Source organism: Phycodurus eques, chromosome 12 (genome assembly GCF_024500275.1).
Source record: "Phycodurus eques isolate BA_2022a chromosome 12, UOR_Pequ_1.1, whole genome shotgun sequence".
NCBI lineage: Eukaryota > Metazoa > Chordata > Actinopteri > Syngnathiformes > Syngnathidae > Phycodurus > Phycodurus eques.
The window spans coordinates 24,900,788-24,924,455 of NC_084536.1; the positions used below are offsets into that span (position 1 = coordinate 24,900,788).

Consider the following 23,668-nt stretch of genomic DNA (forward strand, 5'->3'; position numbering starts at 1 on the left):
CCATTTGCACACTGATTGAAGAGTATCTGCAACATTTGCACAACCAACATTGTCCCAGATGATCGTACTACTCGTCACTTTAAACCGCATACACTCCTTGAAGTCTCAGCGCCCTTTGCACAATGCTCATTGCACCGGACTATTGCAATATTAGTCATTCGAACTGCTCTAAGTGCGAGAGGACTCTGCATCTTTTTGCACAATTGTCAAAAAAAAATAATAATGTACCGGCATTACCAGCTAACTAGCAACCCTTTACTGCTCAGTGACTGTTTTTGTCAATGTCTTTATGTCTCCAAAGTGTTCTCTGTCAATTGACTGTCTGTTGTCGTACTAGAGCGGCTCCAACTCCCGGAGACAAATTCCTTGTGTGTTTGTGGACATACTTGGCAAATAAAGATGATTCTGATTCTGAGTAACTCATAAAAAATTTTGCGCTTATGGATTCCTGTGTACAGAATGACAAAGTGGGTATTAATAAAATACTTGACGTGGGTAGCTTAGTATGTTTTATCTCATCTTCATCTATCCCATCGTTTATCTTTCTTTCTTGTTCCTCATTAGGGATGCTTTCAATTTTAACAGTGTTCTGCAGCTGTAAAATGCGTGTGAAGATATGTGTCATGTCATGGCAAATTTCTGAGGTGATCTGATTCGAGATATCTGTTTAATCATATCCTAGTGAAGATAAACTTAGAGGAAACCACCCCACTGTCTTGATTGCCTTTTATGAAGTGATAGCAATGGCAGTACAAAAGATTTTTGTCACGTGAACTTGACCCTTTTAACACTACTTTATATAAAAATTTATGACCGAAGTTAACTGCTGATCTTGATTTTTTTATTGTCCCAACTTGTAAAGCTCTGCAGGTTTGATCAGTTTCTTAATTTTTACATGGTGACAAGCTACACAATCAAATAACTCATCTTAAAACACATTTTACAGTCATCTACATTGATTGTAAAGATGTTCATAGTTTATCCACATTTATCTTAGCTGCTACATGCAGCCTAATTTGTGATATTAAAGTGTGATAGATTCAATGCATTACCTACTTCTTCTTTTCCTTTGGGCTTCTCCCTTTAGGGGTCGCCAGAGCGCGTCATCCTTTTCCATGTAAGCCTATCTTCTGCATCCTCCTCTCGAACACCAACTGCCCTCTTGTCTTCCCTCACGAGATCCATCAACCTTCTCTTTGGTCTTCCTCTAGCGCTCTTGTCATTTCAAATTTTATCCAACCTGGTCACTCCGAGAGCGAACCTCAACATCTTCATTTCCGCCACCTCCAGCTCTGCTTCCTGTTTTCTCTTCAGTGCCACTGTCTCTAATCCTTCCATCATGGCTGGCCTCACCACTGTTTAATAAACTTTGCCCTTCATCCTAGCAGAGATTTGTCTCTCACACAACAGACCTGACACCTTCCTCCACCCGTTCCAACCTGCTTGGACCCGTTTCTTCACTTCCTGACCACACTCACCGTTGTTCTGGATGGTTGACCCCAAGCATTTAAAGTCCTCCACCCTCTTCTACCTGTAGCCTCACTCTTCCCCCACCAGCCCTCTTATTCATGCACATATATTCTTTCTTACTTCGGCTAATCTTCATTCCTCTGCTTTCCAGTGCATGCCTCCATCTTTCTAACTGTTCCTCCATCTGCTCCCTGCTTTAACTGCAGATCAAAATGTCATCTGCAAACATCATGGTCCACGGGGATTCCAGTCTAACCTAATCTGTCAGCCTATCCATCATCCATCATCACTGCAAACAGGAAGGGGCTCAGGGCTGACCCGTGATGTAGTCCCACCTCCACCTTAAATTCGTCTTAAGGTGGAGGTGGGACTACATCACGGGTCAGCCCTGAGCCCCTTCCTGTTTGCAGGTGTGCTGTATTATGTCCTGTATTATTCTAACATACTTCCCTGCCACGCCAGACTTCCGCATGCAGTACCACAGTTCCTCTCTGGGTACTGGGTAGGTTTTCTCTAGATCTACAAAGACACAGCAGTTCCCACAGCTCTGCACATCACCCTTGTTCTTAAAAATGGGCACACTTTTTCTCCATTCCTCAGGCATCTTCTCACGCGCTAGAATTCTATTGAACAAGCTGGTCAAAAACTCCACAGCCACCTCTCCTAGATGCTTCCATACCTCCACAGGAATGTCATCAGGACCAACTGCCTTTCCATTTTTCATCCTCTTTAATGCCTTTCTAACTTCCCCTTTACTAATCATTGCCACTTCCTGGTCCACCACACTTGCCTCTTCTACTCTCCCTTCTCTCTCATTGTCCTCATTCAACTCCTCGAAGTATTCTTTCCATCTATCTAGCACACTACTGGCACCAGTCAACATATTTCCACCTCTATCCTTAATCACCCTAACCTGCTGCACATCCTTCCCATCTCTATCCCTCTGTCTGGCCAACCTGTATAGAGCTTATTCTCCTTCTTTAGTGTCCAACCTGGCATATATGTCATCATATGCCTCTTGTTTGGCCTTTGCCACCTCTACCTTTGCCCTGTGTCGCATCGCGACACCTTTGCCCTGTGTCGCATCGCAATGTATTCCTTTCGCTTCTCCTCGGTGCTGCACAACACTCGTCCCTCTCAGTGTCCCACTTCTTCTTAGCTAACCTTTTTCCTTGTATGATTTCCTGTACTGTGAGGTTCCACCACCAAGTCTCCTTCTCTCCTTTCCTACCAGAAGATACACCAAGTATTCTCCTGCCTGCCTCTCTGATCACCTCGGCTGCAGTGTTCCAGGCTTCTGGAAGCTCCTCCCGTCCACCGAGAGCCTGTCTCACCTCTTCCCGAAAAGCTGCACAACACTCGTCCTGCCTCAGATTCCACCACATTGTTCTCTGCTCTGCCTTTGTCTTCCTAATCTTCCTCCCCACCACCAGTCATCTTACACACCACCATCCTATGCTGTCTAGCCACACTCTCCCCTTCCACGACTTTAGAGTTGGTAACCCCCTTCAGATTATATCGTCTGCACAAAATGTAATCCACCTGCGTGCTTCAACCTCCGCTTTTGTAGGTCACCCTATGTTCGTGCCTCTTCTGGAAAAAATTTTTCACTACAGCCATTTGCATCCTTGTTGAGAAGTCTACCACCATCTGTCCCTCCAAGTTCCTTTCCTGGATGCCGTACTTACTCATCACTTCTTCATCATCCCTGTTTCCTTCACCAACATGTCCATTGCAATTTTCACCAATCACGACTCTCTCTCTCTGTCTGAGATGCTAAGAACTACTTCGTCTAGCTCCTGCCAGAATTTCTCGTTCACCTCTAGGTCACATCCTACCTGTGGGGCATAGCCACTAATCACATTATACATAACACCCTCAATTTCAAGTTTCAGCCTCATCACTCGATCTGATTCTCTTTTCTCCTCAACATCATGTCAACCAAATCCCGAGATTTTCCTGTCATAGTCCCAACATTCAAAGTCCCCACATTCAGTTCTAGGCTCTGTGCTTTCCTCTTCTCTTTCTGCCAAAGAACCCGCTTTCCACCTATTCTTCTTCGACTTCGACCCACAGTAGATTAATTTCAACCGGCGCCCTGCACGTTGACGGCGACAGTAGTGGACGTTGTTAACCCGGGCCACGACCGATCCGGTATAGAATTCTTTGGATGAACGCTCATATTTATTTGGCAAAGTTTGATGCCCTTCCTGACGCAACCCTCTGCATTTATCCGGGCTTGGGACCGGCCTCCAGTTTGCACTGGCTTGTGCCCCCCATAGGACTGCATTCAATGCATGACATACTATCCAGAAAATATTGATGACATGCAATTTAGTCAATAACGACGATTTGGGGCTGTGAGGGTTTAAACCCCACAGCAGACAAAAACGGTTTTCTTTCAAGATTTTCATTATGAAACACACCAAGCTGAGGATGTCTTCAAATGTGTGCATTTATTATAAGATTTTCTTTCCTCAAGAAAGCGCTCAAGAAAAACCTAAAAAGTATGTCATCTGACACCTAGGGCCACCTTTTCACACAAAGCGAGTGTATAATCAGATTTGAGAGGTGTCTGTTAACTGGATATTTCCTGTTATATGAGCGATGAAGCATCTCAGGAGGTAGATCCCTGAAAACTGGAGGGAACTGCAGAAAGAAAAAGAAAGAGAGGTCAGCCGTTCAAAATTCACATTGCTATTTTTAGAAGCAGTAGTGAAATATGGACAGATGTATTGGATGTATTTGAAAAATAAATACTGTACACAAATGAACATATCGGGTATTCACAAAGGGCTATTTTCTCCCGTATGCTTGAGTCGGAAAAGGCGCGCAGCTCCGCACTTTCCCTTCTGCGCCCATTCTGCCATCCACTTAAGTCTATCACCTCTGCATCTTCTGGCCATGTGCGCAGCCTAAAATGTGGCCGTTCCCTCTCATATCTGGCCTTGCGCATATTCTCCCCAAGACTTAAGCGGGTTTCCTCTTGTGCGCTCCAGAGGCTGTCGTAGGTCTAGTGCCCCGGGAAGGTGAAACATAATATTTTACGTTTACGTTTTGATTGAGCCTCCGATGGCTGCTGCTGGCGGCCCGGCGGCTGACTCGGCACGATGACGGACACCTGGCCCATCGCCCACTGCTCAATGGCCGCAACATGTCTTGACCATATTACGCCGATGGACACAGAATTACATTTTCAGTATTGTACAATACGTAATATAGAAAACAAAAACATGCCCCTTAGTCTGTTCGACGAGCGGTACTGACATTACACTGGGAACCATTCACTTTTGTTTCCTCTACGAGGGTTAATTTCACATTTAAAGTGTGACATAGTCCTCGAATGGATTTCAAAATCGTTCATGTCTCAAGAAAAATCCACATTGCAGGAATTCTACCCACCTGCAGACACGCCTCTAGAGCCGTTACGCGCAAACTGGCCAGGTATGCGCGAGGGGTGTGTCAGAAGTCATTGTGGCAGAATCGGCGTAGCTTGAAAACACGCAAGGCAGGTGCGTAAAATACTGACTTATGCAGAAACGGGAGAATATGGCCCAAGCTTTTTAAAAACTGGTTGTGAAAAGATTAATAATGTAATATACCTGGTCAACATGTATCTATAACACACTTCACAGTGAAAATGAGAGGTGATGCAAAACCTTTGTAGACTATTTCGACCATATTACAAATTGGTTTCGATTTGAGTCTGATTTGTTTTTTCTTCGTCTTTTCAATCAGCTTGAGATGCAGCTGTGCATGAAATTCACCAATACAGTGGCACAGCAAAGATTGTATGAGTTAAACAAATGATAATGTATTTAAGTATGATTTTACTGCTTCAAAAAGAAAGTTTTTTTGAATTTCTTAGACTTTTTATGTTATTATATTTTCTTTCTGGATTAGATTTTTTATTTTATTTTTTATCAATAAATATGTTGAACAAGCAACAGGGAGCTTACTTTATAATTGAGGCTGTTCAAGGAGCAGGATCACCCAAAGGTCAAGTCCCGCTAGGGTACATCTTAACTGATCCGCTTGGCCAAATGGTTGACTCTAGGCGAGTAATTGTTCAAGTGTTTAACACTGAAGGCCAGCTCTGTTGTGGAGAACCATAACAGCTCTATTCCAGTTATCTTGGGATGTCTGTCTTGACAGTTATTTCAAAGGCACAGACCAGCAAGACAGCAACATTTGTTGTCAGTGCACTGCTGTGTCGAGTCCACAACAAAACAAGGCTTGCTTATCAGACAACCTGCAGTGCAGTGCAGCTTGCAACTTGCTTTGACGCTACCCACTGACTAGCCTGGTGACTTGGTGGAGGAAAAAATCAATTCATATCACATTCATTTGTGACGACATGTTTCTCTTCCTCACCAGCAGAGGCCCCTCCTGCCCCCAGAACTCCATCCAAAGCCAAATTAATCTAGCTGTTGTCATATTGTCTTATTTATGTTCTTGTTGACATTACTAGTGAAATACTGAGCTTAAAATAGTCCTACACACACCTTTCTAAGTCGAAGACAAATCTAAATCATATTAATCTTAGGCTTAGATTTAACCTATGTACTGTATGCATCAAGCATTGATGTAGGTAGGATTGGTCTGTTGCAAATACTTCCATTGGATTTGTTGGCTCAATGGGGAAAGGAGAAAAAAAAAAAAAAAAAAGAATGTGGGCAAAGAAAGTGTGTGACACTCACCTGACCAAAAATGGCTGGGGGAAACAGCTCGTGGTCTGTGTTTTAATCACGTCTTGGAAATTCAATAAATTTGTTAGCAGTGAGCCACGACCACATTTATCAATCTTAGTTACCACCATCTGCAAAAAAAAAAACGTTTGTTAGATTATAATTCAAATTATGTCCCATTGTGGTCTGCTGGCTAATCGGGAGGTCTGTAAATTGAACAACCAAAAGTTAAACAAAAAATAATGGAGTGCAACGTTTTCACTTGCCAAGCTTTTCTCAAAGCTGTGCTGCCAGAGCCTTAAAACGCTTAAAATATTTAATAGCATGAGAGCATGAATAATTGACTTTAGTGTCGAATGAGTGTGGGTGTTTTATTATATAGTCACACATTTCAGAGGTCTGTAGTATTTAAATAGCTCAGTGGGGCATTTACCATTAATTCGGTAGCGTTTGTTGACATAGGGCTCAGAAGAAAATGATAAAAATGTTAAAAGCAGACATGCAAACACCAAAGGCATGAAAAAGGTGAAAAAAAAAAAGCATTGTAGGAGGGGTCTGGGAACTCCTCCTACAATGCTTTTTGACGAATAATAACTTTGAATTATTAAAACTAAGACTACACATTCTTTTGCTCAAATTACTGCATTAATGCGACATAAGAGTGATGTATTTAAGTGGACTCGAACGAGAAACATTACTCTTTTAAAGTGCATTAAATACATTGACACGGTAACACTTTATTTCAACTACAGGAAGTCCTCGAGTTACGACTTTATGTATCTTACCACATATGGACATCTAGTTTCCTCACACATCTCAAGGGCGATGTGGTCAGTCTTTTGCAGTCCAACACTGCCATCCACCAACAAGAACGTCCTGACAAGACTGGAAGAAAAAAACCAAAAAAACATTGGCTAGAAGATCAGGGATTCTGAGGCCACCAAACCGGACCCCCTCTTTGCCTCGGCTGCGCTTAGAAATTCTGTCCATAAAAGTTATGAACAGAATCGGTGACAAAGGGGAGCCTTGGCGGAGTCCAACCCTCACCGGAAACGAGTCCGACTTACTGCCAGCAATGCGGACCAAGCTCTGACACCGGTCGTACGGGGACCGAACAGCCCGTATCAGGGGATTCGGTACCCCATACTCCCGAAGCACCCCCCACTGGACTCTCCAAGGGACACGGTCGAACGCCTTCTCAAAGTCCACAAAAAACATGTAGACTGGTTGGCCGAGGGTGTAGAGCTGGCCCACTGTTCCACGGCCAGGACGAAAACCACACTGCTCCTCCTGAATCTGAGATTCGACTTCCCGACGGACCCACCTCTCCAGCACCCATGAATAGACCTTACCAGGGAGGCTGAGGAGTGTGATCCCCCTGTAGTTGGAAAACACCCTCCGTAGTCTCCCTTTTTAAGAAGGGGGACCACCACCCCAGTATGCCAATACAGAGGCACTGTCCCCGATGTCCAAGTGATGTTGCAGAGGCGTGTCAACCAGGACAGCCCCAAAACATCCAGAGCCTTTAGGAACTCCGGGCGAATCTTATTTTTTAACCAACTCGGTGACCTCAACCCCAGAGATAGGAGAGCCCGCCTCAGAGAACCTAGACTCAGTTTCTTCATTGGAAGGCGTGTCGGTGTAGTTGAGGAGGTCTTCGAAGTATTCTCCCCACCGACTCACAACGTCCCGAGTCGAGGTCAGCAGCGCCCCATCCCCACAATACACCGTGTTGGTGGTGCACTGCTTTCGCCTCCTGAGACGCCGGATGTTGGACCAGAATTTCCTCAAAGCCGTCCGAAAGTCTTTTTCCATGTCCTCACCGAACTCCTCCCATGCCCGTGGATTTGCTTCAGCGACCACCAAAGCTGCATTCCGCTTGACCATCCGGTACCCATCAGCTGCCTCAGGAGTCCCACAGGCCCAAAAAGGCCCGATAGTACTCCTTCTTCAGCTTGACGCCATCCCTCACCGTTGGTGTCCACCAACGGGTTCGGGGATTGCCGCCACAACAGGCACCGACTACCTTACGGTACCACAGCTCCGGGCGGCCGCCTCTGCAATAGAGGCGCGGAACATGGTCCACTCGGACTTAATGTCCCCCGCCTCCCCTCCTCCGGACATGGGTGAAGTTCTGCCGGAGGTGGCAGTTGAAACTCCTTCTGATAGGGGTTTTTGCCAGACGTTCCCAGCAGACCCTCACAATACGGTCTGCCGGGCCGGACCGGCATCTTCCTCCACCATCGGAGCCAACTCACCACCAGGTGGTGATCACTTGACAGCGCCGCCCCTCTCTTCAACCGAGTGTCCAAGACATGCGGCCACAAGTCCGATGAAACGACCACAAAGTCGATCATCGAACTGCGACCTCGGGTGTCCTGGTGCCAAGTGCACGTGTGAACACCTCTATATTTGAACATGGTGTCCATTATGGACAATCCGTGATGAGCACAGAAGTCCAATAACAGAACACCGCTCGAGTTCTGATCATCCCAATCACGCCCTTCCAGGTATCACTGTCATTGCCCATGTGAGCATTGAAGTCCCCCAGCAGAATGATGGAGTCCCGAAGGCAGAGGGAGGCTACCCTCTCGTCCACCGGGGTGAACTCCAACATTCAGGCTCCGAGTCGGGGGGCAATACGTATACCCACACCAGCTCGGTGCCTCTCACCCTTGGCAACTCCAGAGTGGAAGAGAGTCCAATCCCTCTTGAGAGGACTGGTACCAGAGCCCAAGCCGTGTGTGGAGGCGAGTCCGACTATATCTAGTCGGAATTTCTCGCCCTCACCCACCAGCTCGGGCTCCTTTCCTGCCAGAGAGGTGACATTTCACGTCCCTAGAGCCAGCTTCTGTAGCCGGTGATCAGATCGCCAAGGTCCCTGCCTTCGGCCACCGCCCAGCTCACACTGCACCCGACCCCTATGGCCCCTCCCACAGGTGGTGAGCCCATGGGAAGGGGGATATTTCAGTTTTTAATAAATTTGCAGAAATTTCAACAATTCTGTTTTTTTTCTGTCAATATGGGGTGCTGTGTGTACATGAATGTGGATGTGATTTTAGCAAATGGCTGCAATATAAAAAAAGAGTGAAAAACTTAAGGGGGTCTGAATACTGAGAATACTGAATACAGCTGTATGGCAGCAGGAGGCTCCACTCGATAACAAGCAGCATTTTAGCAGATACGAGTAGTGAATATTCTTACAAAAAAAGAGGCCTCAAGATGTACATTACCACAACCAGTTGGCGTTGATTTGAAAACTAACTATAAAACAAAGAGAATGACACACTGTATTTGAAACAACCACAGCCTCCATATGAAGCTTACAATGGAATACACCACAGCCACATGGGTTAACAATTAGCATAAATACAAAAAAAACAATAACACCTGCTGGGTGTTTAAAACAACAAAACAACAAGCTGTAAACAAGAGATCGCCAGAGAAGTTAAGATTCGTCTACAGAAGACCCGAGCATTTGATGTGGAGGAAGCAGATCGATCGACACGCAAAACATTAAAGAAGAACTGAATGTAAGGTGGGGTGCAATGCTGTTACTCTGTGACTATATTTTACAGTATATTGCCATTTGTCTTTTTTAAAAACCTTAAAAAAAATGGTGGTGTTTTTTGGGGGACTGCAATGGATTAATGGGGAAATATGTTTTGAGATAATTTGTTTTTGGAGATAAGAGCATGGTTATGGAACAAAATAAACTCGTATCTGAAGGTACCACTGTATTTGTGTATGCATGTTTTGTTTTTCAAACTGACATACCGTAATTTCCCATGTATAATGTGCATTTCCCCCCCCCAAAAAACTGTCAAATGTCAATAGTGCGCATTATACATAGTTATAGGGGGAAATGGAAAAAAACTTTCACATTGTTTAAATATATGCCGCCATCTAGAGGTCATGGAAAAGCTGTACACTTTCATTCCAATATGCCACCGCCACCTAGAGGTAATGAGAAAGGTGTACGCTTTCATTCTAATATGCCACAGCCACCTCGAGGTTATGAAAAAGGTTAATTCCAATATGACAGGGGTATGTATGACTGCATATATGTACAGATGTGCTCATGAGTTCACATACCCTGGCAGAATTTGTGAAATATAGTTTTTTTTTTTTTTTAAAGCCGACAGATGACTGAATAACAACCATCATTAATTTTGTTATGGTTATGTTTCATTGAATGATAATGTTTTTCTGAAATGCTTGACAGTTTAATTTGAATCCCTTTAAATAAAATTAAAGGTGTGTGCTCTGGCCCTTCATGTTTTCTTTAAAACATTTAATTCTCCCTGGGTAATCAAACATACAGTATGAGCACAACTGTGTGTTTTCTCATTTACCAAATAAAGTTAGGGCTGTGAATTTCAAAATAAGAGCAAGTAAATAAAAATAAACTATTACGTGTTCAAATAAAGTGCTTATCTTGAGACTAATTCGTTTAAAAAAAATAAAATAAAAATACTTCATGTTTTGATCATATGGGTGGAAGCAAAATAATGCATTGTAAAAATACATTATACTTAGAAGGGTTTTTCTAGAATTTTGAGGTCAACTTTGGGGGTGCGTATTATACATGGGTACGCATTATTCACGAGTAATTACAGTCAGGCTATGCCCAATTATTTGTCGCACATATAACTTCTCCAAGTAGATAAATAAACATCTTACCTTTTCCTTGAGTAGAGATACGGTTCAACCATATCCACAAAATCTTTGGGTGCTCTATGTCCATAACCTGGCATGTCCACGATGGTGAAAGCCCTACCTACTCTAAAGAAGTTCATCTTTTTTGTGTGACCCTACAAGGAAATACAGAACAAACAAACTCTAATTAACGTCATTTAGCACTGCACTGTAATTAAAATTATATAGCTTTGTGATATCTGTAGTCAGGAACAGCTTCTCATTTTCAATTCAGAAATACATTTTAATATACCCGTGTTCAAATGCCAGGTTTTTGTGATATAAAAATGAAACCAACATATATCATTTTTAAAAATGTCCACCCTTAAAGTGGCCTACAACCAGTACAGCATCAGACTTTTTTTTTTTTTTGAACCTTTTCATTTATTTTGGGTTAATTGGAGACATTTTAAATGGTGGCAGGTGTGTGCTGACATCCATTGAGGAGTTAATTCTGAACACAGCCACATCCCAGTTAGAAAGAAGAGGCTGATTTTACTTCCCCTCTTGAAAACATTAAACTGTAGTTTGTTTTTGTTTTAGAGGTTTAAGAAAATGTCAATATATATCATTAAATCAAGTGTTTTCTATAATTCACAAAAATACTGTTTCTTGTAGGTTAATTACTGTAGACTCCCAACTCTATCCAGTGAAATTGTTACCGTACAATAGTAAGTCAAAAATAACATGATTTGTAACCTATGGGTATATTGTTGCTAACCTGCCCAAACTGCATCTGTTTAAAATGTTACCGTTAGATTTTTGTTTTTATTTATTTATTTTTAACATTTTACTGGCCCCAGGAAGACTTTGACATGCAAAAGCAAACAAATGTTTCCGATTAAATAATTCTTTGGGACTTTTAAATTATATAATATTCTACAGTATATCTTTAATAATATTCCTGTCTCCCAAAATATGTCATGACATAGAAATAGTATCAATAAAATCCTCACGGCCAGTTGCCTTTTTTACATTTACGAGAAACAATTTTCACTGTTCTCCCCGTGCTGGCATGGGTTTTCTCCGGGTACTCCGGCTTACTCCCACACCCCAAAAACATGCATGATAGGTTAATTGAGAACTCTACATTGCTCATAGGTGTGAATGTGATTGGTTGTTTGTTTATGTGTGTCCTGCAATTGGCTGGCAACCAGTTCAGGGTGTACCCTGCCTTTTTTTTGTCCAAAGTTAGCTGAGCTAGCCGCCAGCAACCCTACTGAGGATAACTGGTACAGAAAATGGATGGATGCATGTGGAGGCCAACTACAATAACAGATAGCATAACTTGCAAACTGAGATGAGCCAAATTTTTCATAAATCAGCTTCTCTTCTCCCCTATGTGCATTTAAAAGTGTCAACTGCTACATATAGCACATGCACGTCAGTTATGGCTACTTACAGGGGTTTTGGAGATTTTGACTTCCACATTAGGACTCAGGGAAAATAGGGATTTGATAAGAGATGACTTTCCCACATTGCTTCGTCCAATGAAACATACCTGGGGATACACACCAACACCATTGATATAATAGGTAACATTATTAAACTTGGATGAAAAACATTTGTCTTTACAAAAACTTCCTAACATTTGTATAAGCTAATTGAACAATTCTAAACTCCTCAATGGTCAGTGCTCTTTTAGTGAGATTCTTGAAAATGCAAGTTTACTGTAATCGAGTGTATAAATAACGGGTAGCCAAGTGGTGCCCGCAGGCACCTGGTCGCCCAAGGGGAACTGAATGTGCACACGTCGATGTGTTGTACAATTAATTTTATTGTTGCTATTGTGAACTTGCAAAGGAGGGCTAAAGAGAATTACTGGAAATAAGTCTCTGTGTTCAAGGACGTGATTGGAATATAATGTTTTATCAGGAGGTTAAACACAAGGATGCGTGTGGTGCAATGTAAGCGTCTGGACAGGGAAGGGAGGGATGACACCAAGGCACATCTGCAGTGGGGCGAAGACTGTAGAGCAAGCCTGGGCAAATTACAGCGCGCAGGCCACATACCGGGCCTCACAGTCTTTATGAAGTCAAAATTAAACAGAAATGATTTTGAAAGCGATGCTTTCATTTTGACTTGTGTGTTTCCCGTCTGGCTTGGGAACGCCTCTGGATCCCCCCGGAAGAGCTCGATGAGGTCGTTGCAGAGGGGGAAGTCTGAGCTTCCCTGCTAAAGCCGCTGCCCCCCGCGACCCAGCACACTTCAAAAAATATAGGACAAAAAACAAGTGATAGACACTGCAGACATGTTGGTTAAATAATGAGACAATGTTAAAATGTGGACAGAACTTAGGGTGCAGAACTTATTTTATTGAACATTTCTATTTCCTAATCAAAACAAAATACTGTACCTAGACAAGTAGCAATGTACGAAAACTAAATTTACCGTAATGCTTTATATAAATACAGGGTGTCCCCTTAAGTTTCCATATGTAAACAAAAAAAATGATGAAGCCATTTTTATTTCTATAATTTGCTCTTTATTTTCAATAAAGATATCAATAAATATTTTCATAAATAGATTCAATACATTTTCAATGTCAAATGCCTCCAAAGGTGAAAATGAAGTTCAATTGACATTGAACACAATTGAGGTTAAGCATATCGGTGTACCCCTCGACAGTGTTGGAAGCAAAGCAAGTCAAATGTATTCAGTGAGGGTTGACTTGCACAGGACAAGTTTTCTCATTCTGTACTTGCTCTAGTGTGATTTTGGCCCATTCCTCCACACAAGCAGTCTGCAAATCTTGAAGGTTCCGTGGGCTTCTTTTATGGACCTTTGAGTTTCAGTTCTATCCATAGATTTTTGATTGGATTCAATTCAGTTTTCAACTCCATTTTTGTTTTTGTTTTAATCAATTGAGACTTCCCTTGGCAGTATGTTTTGGATCATTATCCTGCTGAAATGTCCTCCCTCGTTTCATTTTCATCATTCTCGTAGATGGTAGCAGATTTTTGTCAAGAATGTCACAGTACAGTTGTCCATTCATCCTTCCTTCAATAATGTGTTTACCAGTACCATTTTCTGACAGCAGCCCCACACCTTCATGTTCCCACCTCCATACTTCACTATTGATATGGTGTTTTTAGGGTGATGTGCAGTGCCATTTGTCCGCCAAACATGGTGTGGATTATGGCATCCAAACAGAGTTTAGACTACATTCTCCCAATATTTAACTGGGTTGTCCAAATGGATTTATTTCCAGAATTCTATTCAAAAAGTTAAACTTTCATAGATTATAGATTCAGGGCCCACAATTTAAACAATTTCAAGTATTTATTTGTTTATTTTTACATAATTTGGGTTTCCAGCTCATAAAACCCACGAAATCAGCAATTAAAACCATTTCAATACTGTGAAGAAATCAGCCCAAATTTTGTAGTCCGTAAATGTTTGAAACTGATTGTTGTTACACACGAATCATCTACTAAACTCAAAGCCCCTGCACATGTTTCCCCAGGTGTCATTAAATTGCTTCACTTTGGTTCAATATGGGGAAGACTGCAGACTTGACAACTGGCCAGAAGAACATCATTGAAACAAACGTTCATACCTAAGGAGGCTGGCTGTTCACAGAGTGCTATTGTGTCCAAGCATATCAATGGAAATTCTAGTGGGAGGACAAAGTGTGGCAGGAGACGATGCACCAGCAAAAGAGATGACCGTGGGCTTCAGCGGATTATCAAACAGAGAAGATTCAAGAATCTAGCATAGATACAGAAAGAGTGGAATGAGGCGGGAGTCACAGCTTCAAAAACCACGACATTTAGATACATCCAGAAGATGAGCTACAACTGTCGGGTTCCTCGGGTTAAGCCACTTTTGAGCCTGAGGAAGGAAGCGTAGGATGCGTCTCAACTGGGCCAAGGAGAAGAAGGACTGGACTGTTGGCCAGTGGTCCAAGGTCCTCTTTTCTGATTAAATTAAAGTGTGCCTTTCATTCGGGAAGCAAGGTCCAAGGGTTTGGAGGAAGACGGGTGAGGAACAGAAGCCAAGCTGCTTGAGGTCCAGTGTGAAATATCCACAGTCAGTCATGATTTGGGGTGCAATGTCCAGTGAAGGTGTTGGTAAACTCTGCTTTCTTAAATCCAAGGTCACCGCAACAGTCTGCCATGATGTTTTACAGGACTTCGTGATTCCTTCTGCTGACGATCTGTATGGAGATACAGATTTCATCTTCCAGTAGGACCTGGCCCTTGCCCATACCGCCAGAAGCACCAAAACCTGGTTTGATGCCCATGCCATCACAGTGCTTGACTGGCCAGCCAACTCGACGGATCTAAACCCTATTGAGTATGTATATTGATAGTACCCTATGGGGTATTATCAAGAGGAAAATGAGGGGCACCAGACCCAAAAACAAAGAACTGACAGCAAGCATCAAGGAAATCTGGGCTTCCATAACTCCCAGGCAATGCCACGGCGCATTAAGGCAGTGATTCAAGCAATGGGATTCCCAGCCAAGTATTTAAGTTAAACTAATCGTTTTGAAAGTACCATATTTTGATTGATTTCATGTCACTATAATTTCTCTCTCTTTTTTCTACAAAAACTAGAAGTAAATTGCCTGCCCAACATGGCCGCCACATAGGCACGTCTATTTACCCGAGCACAGCCAGATTCGGTGAAAAGCCGACTGTACCATTGAAACACTTAATCTGGTGTTTCTTTATTTTAGCAGTTAGCACGGCCTGTCCTTGTGATATTGTTGCTTGTTTAAAATGGTAAAATGGTGAATGGACAGCAGTTATATCGCGTTTTATCTACACTATCACAGTGCCCAAAGCGCTTTACAAAGCCTCACATTCACCCAATAGCACCAATAGTTTACTGCAAAAGAGGCGAAGATTGAGATCTTTTCTCTTCTCCCTCGCCATTCTTGTCCTTCCTCTGCGACGTGCAGAGTCACCGTCGAGAACTGCACCAATGAAGGCACCTTTCTCAGCCGAGACGGCGTGCACGTCGCGGGTTGTTTTATTTTTAATTCCCTCCCAACTTCTTTTCCCTCCCGCAGCTCGAAGAGATGTGTTGTATCTCTCTTTTTTTTTTTTTTTTTTCTTCATACCCAATGGCCCCAGATCGTATTTAGCTGGTGCGCTGCATGACGCATACGCATTTTTATACTGGGGCAGATATGACGACACCATCAAGAAGCGCTATCGCGATTGACTTTAAGACGGGAGTGGTAAAAACTCTTGAATCTACTTTTAGCACATACTGTATAATAAGTGCGGGGGGGGGGGGAAGAGCATATCACTTGCAGTTCAACAAGTTACTGAATGAAAGAGCTATATTTAAAAAGCAGTAGCGGATTTACTTGACTCATCACGGATGGCAAACGTTAAAACAGCTTGCAGTTTGATCAACGCACTCGACTGACCTCTGGTTGTTTCAGTGCAGGCGAGTGGTCCATCCGCTCTGCTGACATATAATAATCAATGTGATGAGATGGTGAGGAGCAGAAGAGTCTCTCTGCTTTTAGAACATCATCAACACAGGGCTGAAAGAGACGGAACTGTGTCCTATCCACAGAGCTGAAAGTGTATTTCAAATGGATGTTTATGACTGTACATTATTGGAATATTTGGGAGTGAGATCAGCTAACGTCGGGATTTGAATTTTGAAAAACAAAAAACAGTACCTGTCCAGGTAAGCGTCTACATCTGTAAATGGGTAAAGTAAGCGTTGGACTTTGTTTGGGGCTCGAACTCTGGCCTCTTGCAGCGAGGCAAACTTGTGAACTCTCTGGAGAGGGAAAGTGCACAACTGAGTCCTCGCTTGAAGCCACGGTGGAAGTCGCAGGCAAAACATCTCCCCGTCAAGGTCTGTGGGGAAGGGACGAACGGATAAATTCAGCTTCCAATTGATTTTCTACAAATCACTACCGGGATGTATACGCATCATAAAAAAAAAAAAAAAACATTTATTACATTATATGTATTGTTAATATTAACCGTTTATCAATTCACTTTAGCTAGTTGTAATCTTCGATTGGTTATTTAATCTAGTGGGGTGGAATCCAGACCAGAAGAGATCGAACTATTGTCAATTTATCATACGAATAACAAGAAATATCAAATAATCTCATCGCTCACCCGTGTTATGTCTGCATGCTTTCACATATATTCCAGAAATAACAAATAGTAAAAGACAAAGCAAGAGTCTTGTCCACCATAACAACCGAAGTCTACAATATTGGTGCCGCTCAAATACAGCCGTCTGAAACATCAACCCGTTCAAAAGAGGTTCCTATGCGCTTTGCTTAACAATTAAGATACTGTAGACATTTTGATTTTTACCCCCAATCCATTCTATTGAATGCATAGTATGGAGTCCAAAACAATAGCTACACGGTGCAAACATAAATTGTTCATGTAGTTTTAACGCTTTTAAAATGTATTTATTTCCCATTTCCTTTTCTTCAATTTTGATATGATGTGGCTTTTCACCGGAATTTATTGGAAGAACAAAATGGAATAATTAATGTTAATACAGAATAACCTATAATAATAGGTTATTTCTCAAAAAGATGGCCCGAACAGAAAACTACATTAAGAAGCCGTGGATCCGTACATGTATTTGCTGTTACTTTGTTTTGCGTGCCCCCCCCCCCCCCCCTTCTGCTGTTGCTTCATTCGTCTTATTTTTTTTCTTATTTTTATTTTTCTAGATTTGTTTGTGTTTTATATGTTCGCCACGATTGCGCGCCCACGAGTTTTCCCGTTTTCGCCAGCACGATGGCGGTGCAGTACACGAAATGGGACCCATGCCCGCCCACTCCTCCTCCTCCTAACACTTTTTATAACATATTGTAAAGTATTGCTACTAATAATAATACATTACATTTATATAGCGCGAATGTATGTTGTACAGGATACATAATAAATTAAAATATAGCTCATTTGTTCTTTCTTCCCTCTCAATTTTTAGCTTTGTTATACTATTTCACAGATTGTTACATTCACTATTTTTTCCCCCCAAGTCCTCAGACATGTACATTGCTCAAGATGAAATCACTAAACCACGTAAAAAAAAAAAAAAAAAAAATTAAAAAAAAAAGAATATCACTAGACATTGAACAAATGCATAGCAGGCTGCTTGACGGAAGGCCGAAACATCCAAAAAGATCATGGAGAATCAAAAGCGGGAGCAGCCATGGGTGCTCTCGTGACTCCATCATCCTATCATCGAGAGCAGGAGGATCAAATGCCAGAACAATCCATCGTCCGGCAAGCAGACATCTATGACACAAAAAAATCGTGACATTTCCCTCCCGAGTGTCTGTATCAATAGAATACAAAAAAAAGACAAGTGGAAAAAAAATCAGTTGTCCCAAAACAGCCTGCAACACACCCACGCCATCACGCTAGCCTTTTGCCAACCCTCAGCATTTGTTCTTTATAGCCATGAGTACTGCCAGGGATTTAGGGCCCTGTGAAGAAAAAGAAACAACAAAAAAAACAATGCTTCAGTTTGAAAATACAACTGACATGGCCACTTTTATGACAAATCCTCGTCACTTATCCCCAGTGTCGGGGGAGTAATCACGTACATGTAACGAGATTACATCGTGTAATAACAAAATGTATGCGATTGTCATACATTACAGTACTGGGAGAAAATGTGCAATTCAATTACAGTCGCTTTTGGTTAGCTGGTTAGCACATCTGCCTCTCGTTCCTGAGGACCCGGGTTCAAATCCCGGCCCCGCCTGTGTGGAGTTTGCATGTTCTCCCCGTGCCTCCGGTTTCCTCCCACATCCCCAAAACATGCATGGGAGGTGGATTGAAGACTCTAAAATTGCCCGTAGGTGGGAATGTGAGTGCGACTGGTTGTTGGTTTGTGTGTGCCCCTGCGATTGGCTGGCGACCGGTTCAGGGTGTACCCCGCCCCCTGCCCGATGATAGCTGGGATAGGCTGGGATAGGCTTCTCCTCACGACCCCAGTGATGAGAAGCGGCTCAGAAAATGGATGGATGGATGGTTTGAATCCACATTTTTGGAGGAAACATCCAAGGGTCCTGTTGTTTTTGTCGTTTCATCTGTTGTCATACCTTCAATGCGTGTGATTGATGCGCAAGGGTTTGACAGAATTCCAGAGCCACAATGGAGTTCAAGGACAAATTCCCGCTGCAATGCTCACCAGCCTTTCACTAACACCCACACATGGAAACAGTGATTGCTCTAATCTGTCACAGAATTAACACGGACACTTGACCTCTGCGACATTTTTCGATGCATTCAACTATTCATTTGCATGTTAACCAGCAAGGCACCGCCTGTCCCCTCCCCCCGCAGTCGGCATTCAAACCTCCCACCGCGACATTTTCGCCGCGCAGGCGGGGACGTTTGCTTCCGGACCACCGGCTCGTCCAGGAGGATCCCGGACTGGGTTACATCAAATCAAGAAATCAAAGTGTCAATCCATGGCATTCACACACTTGTTGGATATGAGATCCATAGTGTGTGTTTGCATTGTTTCCCCAACTGACAAGGTTGAACAGTGGCCAGGGCCCACACCTGTAAAGCACCCCTAAACCATAGAACTGAGAACTTGTCCCCTCATAGCACAGCCTATTTGATCAAATATTGTGTCTTTTGTGGCACAATCCAGAATTTCGTGTCCCATCGCTCGTGCTGCCACTAAAGACAGAACAGAGAGATGTCTGCACTCCTTGTAAGAGAAGAAATGCCTTGCTCCAAATGAGGCTATTCACCCGATTCTAAATGGCTCATCAATAATTTACTGTCACCAGCACATGAGCCGAAACTTGGGGTTGGGGGGGTGGGGGAGATGAGCTGCAAACATGTACCTCCCAGAAACTGCCATAACCTTGAGCTTGTGATACGGCAGTCATTATCCAAAGGTTTATTTCTGATCCTTCTAACCCAAACGCCATGTCATTCCTTGTTATTCTGGGTGTCTCCTTAAGCATCACCCATGAATACAGCATAAACATTTTGGCAGTTGGTGTTTGGAGGATATTACAGCACCAGCTCTGAGCGCTCAGGGATATTGATTTTGTTTTAGGAGCCAAGAGCCACGGCTCTACTGGCATCAATACATCCAGGAGAGGGAGCTGAATGAGGAGGAGTGACCTTGAGCTGGTAAGCAATCTTGGCCTATAAAGCGGTGTCCTGAAATACAGCAGGAAGATGATACACATTGAATGTCAGGGTACACTGACAGGAGTGACATTGCACTTTTGATCAAAAGACGTGGAAGGAGTGACGGTATCATGGCTCGATTCGCGGACACAGTGTACAATTTGTTGTTCTCGATGTTTTCACCGAAGAAAAAGATGGAGCAAAGTTTTGCACAGGACAAGTTTTCTCATTCTGTACTTCTGCTTGCTTACCCCTTGCTCCCCTGACTCTCTGCTTTATTTGAGTTGTCCTAATAAAGCTGCGATGGAAAGTGGGCCTGCACACGCCTTTTTAACATTTGAGCTGATTTTTTTTTTTAAATGTGAGAGAGCCCATACATGATAAGGAAAAATTGGCAAGTGTGTGCTTACTGCTCTTATAAGTGTGTGGGGGACTGCAGATGACCAAAACAGCACAACACACATATGAGGATACTGTAGCTGAGTCTCCTCCCTCAAACCAGATGTCTGTCATAGTACAAAGACTTGACCTGTGAGAGGCAGCATGGTGCCACAGGGCATTCGGACAAGTCCTGAGTCAAATCCCACGTCGGGACAAGGCAAGACCCGAGTCCGAGACTTGGAGACTCAAAGTCAAGTCGCAAGTCGTAGACTTTGAAACAGGACTTTGCGACTTGACTTTGAGCTTCCAAGTCTCGGACTTGCGACGAGACTCGGGACTTGCCTGTCTCGACTTGGGACTTGAGACTTGTGACTTGCAAATCAATGACTTGGTCCCACCTCTGCTGCATGGTAAGAATTGCCTAGTGTGCGTGGGACCTAAGGTCAACTGACATTGGGGGTGGTCTCTTGCATGAGGTTCATGTGAGATGTCTGTCAATAAAGATGTTTTTTTAACACAATATACAGTTCAATCAATCAAAACTTTATTTGTGTAGCACTTTTCATACATTAAATGCAACCCAGAGTGCTTTACATGATTTAAAATCACACCACACAAATGCAGGCAAAAAAGAACTTGTATTGGCCTTAGACCAGGGTTGTTAAACATATAGCCAGGGGGCCAACACCGGTCTGCTGGGGGGGTACAAGCCGGCCTGCAGGATGAATTTGAAAGTAAAGAAATACACAAGATATTGTGGTAGTGGGGACTAATAATTTTGAGAATTAATATGCTCCTCTAGAAAATGGATTTGTCATAATTCCTAGGTCTTCATAAATTGATATAATTTTAAAATGCAATACTATATATTTCAGTGCCACATGTCCGCCACGCCCCTTGCAGGCGTGCACGTGCAAACCACTAACGGCCTTTCCCATTGTGACCTTAGAGCAAGTTTGCCATTTAACCTCTCTCTTTAACCGCGAAGTAAAAAAATAAAAAAATAGATGTTGTCATACTGAATATATCGCATTTTCATGACCATAAGGCGGACTTAAAAGTCTTAAATGTTCTCAAAAAAGGGACGGGGCGCCTTATAATGCGGCACCGAGTTCCAACACTGACTGGGAGCATTGCCTGCCGACACGCTGCTTATACAGAGGAAAAGCGGACATGGCTGAGGACACAATGCGGCCGTTAAAGGGGGAAGGGTGCGCGTGAAGGAGGACGCTAAAGCCACGCCCCCAGTGGGTATATACCGCCGGTATGTGCATTGTGCAAAACAACACAACACTGGCTAAGGACCCCTGAAAATGACTGCGGTCAAGCCAGCCTCCACTCGTAAAGTAGCAATCAAGCCAGCCGCTCCAAATTTTGTTCATACTAGGCATTACGGTAATAAATTGACAACTTGCGGCGAAAGCCACCTTCAAAATAAAAGCTTCCCAATAATACGGACGTCAGTGCTCTTTGGTTAATGAATGCAACCACCAAAGTTCATTTGAATCTTGAGATGCATTCCAAAATGTAGTTTGTTAGTTTACGGAGACTTTTATTTTGAAATACAATATGAGAGCTTCATCAAACCTCTTTTAATGGAGTCCTTGGTAGTCTGTCACACAGATCTGGACTTGTCTCGCGATACCAATGGGATTATGTTGGGGTGGCTTTGGCTCAGTAGGTAGAACAGGTTCGAATCCCTGCTATGACTGTCCGCGTGTCGAAGTGTCCTTGGGCAAGACGCTGAACCCTAATTTGCTCCCAGTGGGCCTGGCAGCGCCTCGCATGGCAGCGGTCGCTCATTGGTTTATGAATGTGTGTATGAACGTGAGGCTTTGTAAAGCGCTTTGGGCGCTGTGATGTTGTAGATAAAGTGGGATATAAGCGCAGTCCATTTACCATTTATTTTTCCCAAGATATCAAATAAATTACCTTTTTTAATGTATCTCAAGATTCAAATGAACCTTGCTGGTTGCATTGCTTAACCGAAGAGCACTGACGTCCATATTATTGGGAAGCTTTTACTTTGAAGGTGGCTTTCGCCGCGAGTTAGCGACCTATTACCGTAATGCCGAGTCTGAAGAAAATTAGGGGAGGCTGGCTTGACTGCTACTTTACGAGTGGGGGTCAACGGCACCTACGAAGAGACACGCTTAAGAAGCACAGTTGAAACTGCAAGCTATCAGTTACGCGGAAGAAGATGGGAATCGAGCAGCCGTGAGAGAATTCAACATCAACGAATCCATGGTTCGCAAGTGGAGGAAGCAGGAAAGGTTTCATTTCGCTGCATTTGTCCAACGAAGACGTTTGGTTTGACTCAGCTTCTTCACCCCACCAAAAATTATTTTTCACCAATCAAAATCCATCATTATTATTGTTTTCTTTGCAGAGGTTATTGTGTACGTGTGAAGTGAAAAGCGATGAAATGGAGAAAACTGAAGAATGAAAACAACTGCCATAACCCGATAAAAATGTGCACATGCTGACAAAAACAACAAAAACAAAACAAAACTTCAACAACAATAACAACAAACCAAAACGTTTCCCCGAGAAGTTGGTGCTATGGTCTGTTGTTCATTCAACCAAATCTAAGAATTGCCTGAATCTTAATCATGGAAAAGGAAAAGGAAAAAGAGCTGAAGGGAGGCGGAGACAGGCTGGATAAGGTGATCATGGCCGTGTCAGTCTCAAACTGATGTGTTCAAAGTCGAAAGTTGAGACGCTGACAATAAAGCCGCATTACATACGTCTTCAACAAAAAAAAACAACTGAGTTTGCCCATGCTGTGTTTTGTTTATTGTTGGTCAGCGTTTGGTATGTGACGATAAATGTTGCATGTTGTCGAATACTCTTTCTCAAGTTAAAAAAAGCAATAAAATGTCCTCATCTTAAAAACTATTCTCCGTGTGTGTTCCTTTTTCATGCCTTCATATTGAGGTGTTGGTGAGCGCGAGGTGGAGTCTTCCTCCTATTATTATTATTATATTATTTTCAAAACTACATCAATAGCTGACAGTAATAATAGCACAAGATAAAATACGGTGTAACTTCATCGAAGGGTGTTCGGAATTTCACATAGCTGTTTTCTCTCTTTCTCTCTCATCATCATCACATTTCAAAACGCTGGCCACTGTCTCGTCGGAACGATGACTGAGTGAGCAGGCCTAGCAGTCTCGGACCTGCAGCTCAGGTCATTTGTTAAACATTTATAGTTCATAATCCATCTGTGCTCACCTATTCACATCCCAAGTCATTTTTCATCCCCCTTTTGTATGGGAGTTATTTTTTTCTCTCTCTCTTGCTCTGATGGATAATTAA

General features: G+C 42.9%; 1 protein-coding gene across 2 annotated transcripts; it reads right to left on the minus strand.

Moving 5' to 3' along the window:
• Positions 1 to 1,882: 1,882 nt before the first annotated feature.
• On the minus strand, positions 1,883 to 17,065 carry gtpbp8 (GTP binding protein 8 (putative)). 2 transcript variants are annotated; one of them, XM_061692718.1, is made up of 8 exons: positions 16,958 to 17,065; positions 16,504 to 16,687; positions 16,243 to 16,396; positions 12,259 to 12,357; positions 10,842 to 10,972; positions 6,944 to 7,043; positions 6,171 to 6,289; positions 1,883 to 4,119 (listed from the first exon to the last, which is right to left on the minus strand). In XM_061692718.1, the coding sequence occupies exons 2-8, from the start codon at positions 16,671 to 16,673 to the stop codon at positions 4,029 to 4,031; spliced, it is 864 nt and encodes a 287-aa protein (XP_061548702.1). In that variant the 5' UTR covers positions 16,674 to 16,687; positions 16,958 to 17,065; the 3' UTR covers positions 1,883 to 4,028. The 2 variants fall into 2 exon arrangements, with proteins under 2 accessions (XP_061548702.1, XP_061548703.1); XM_061692719.1 differs by lacking the exon at positions 12,259 to 12,357.
• Positions 17,066 to 23,668: the final 6,603 nt, after the last annotated feature.

Bases quoted from the DNA above. Each gene is read 5' to 3' on its own strand.
- gtpbp8 (XM_061692718.1), bottom strand. From the start codon at position 16,673: ATGTTTTGCCTGCGACTTCCACCGTGGCTTCAAGCGAGGACTCAGTTG. The intron at 16,397-16,503 runs GTACTGTTTTTT...ATACACTTTCAG, and splicing joins GTAGACGCTTACCTGGACAG to CTCTGTGGATAGGACACAGT. The intron at 12,358-16,242 runs GTCAGTCGAGTG...GTGTATCCCCAG, and splicing joins CTGCACTGAAACAACCAGAG to GTATGTTTCATTGGACGAAG.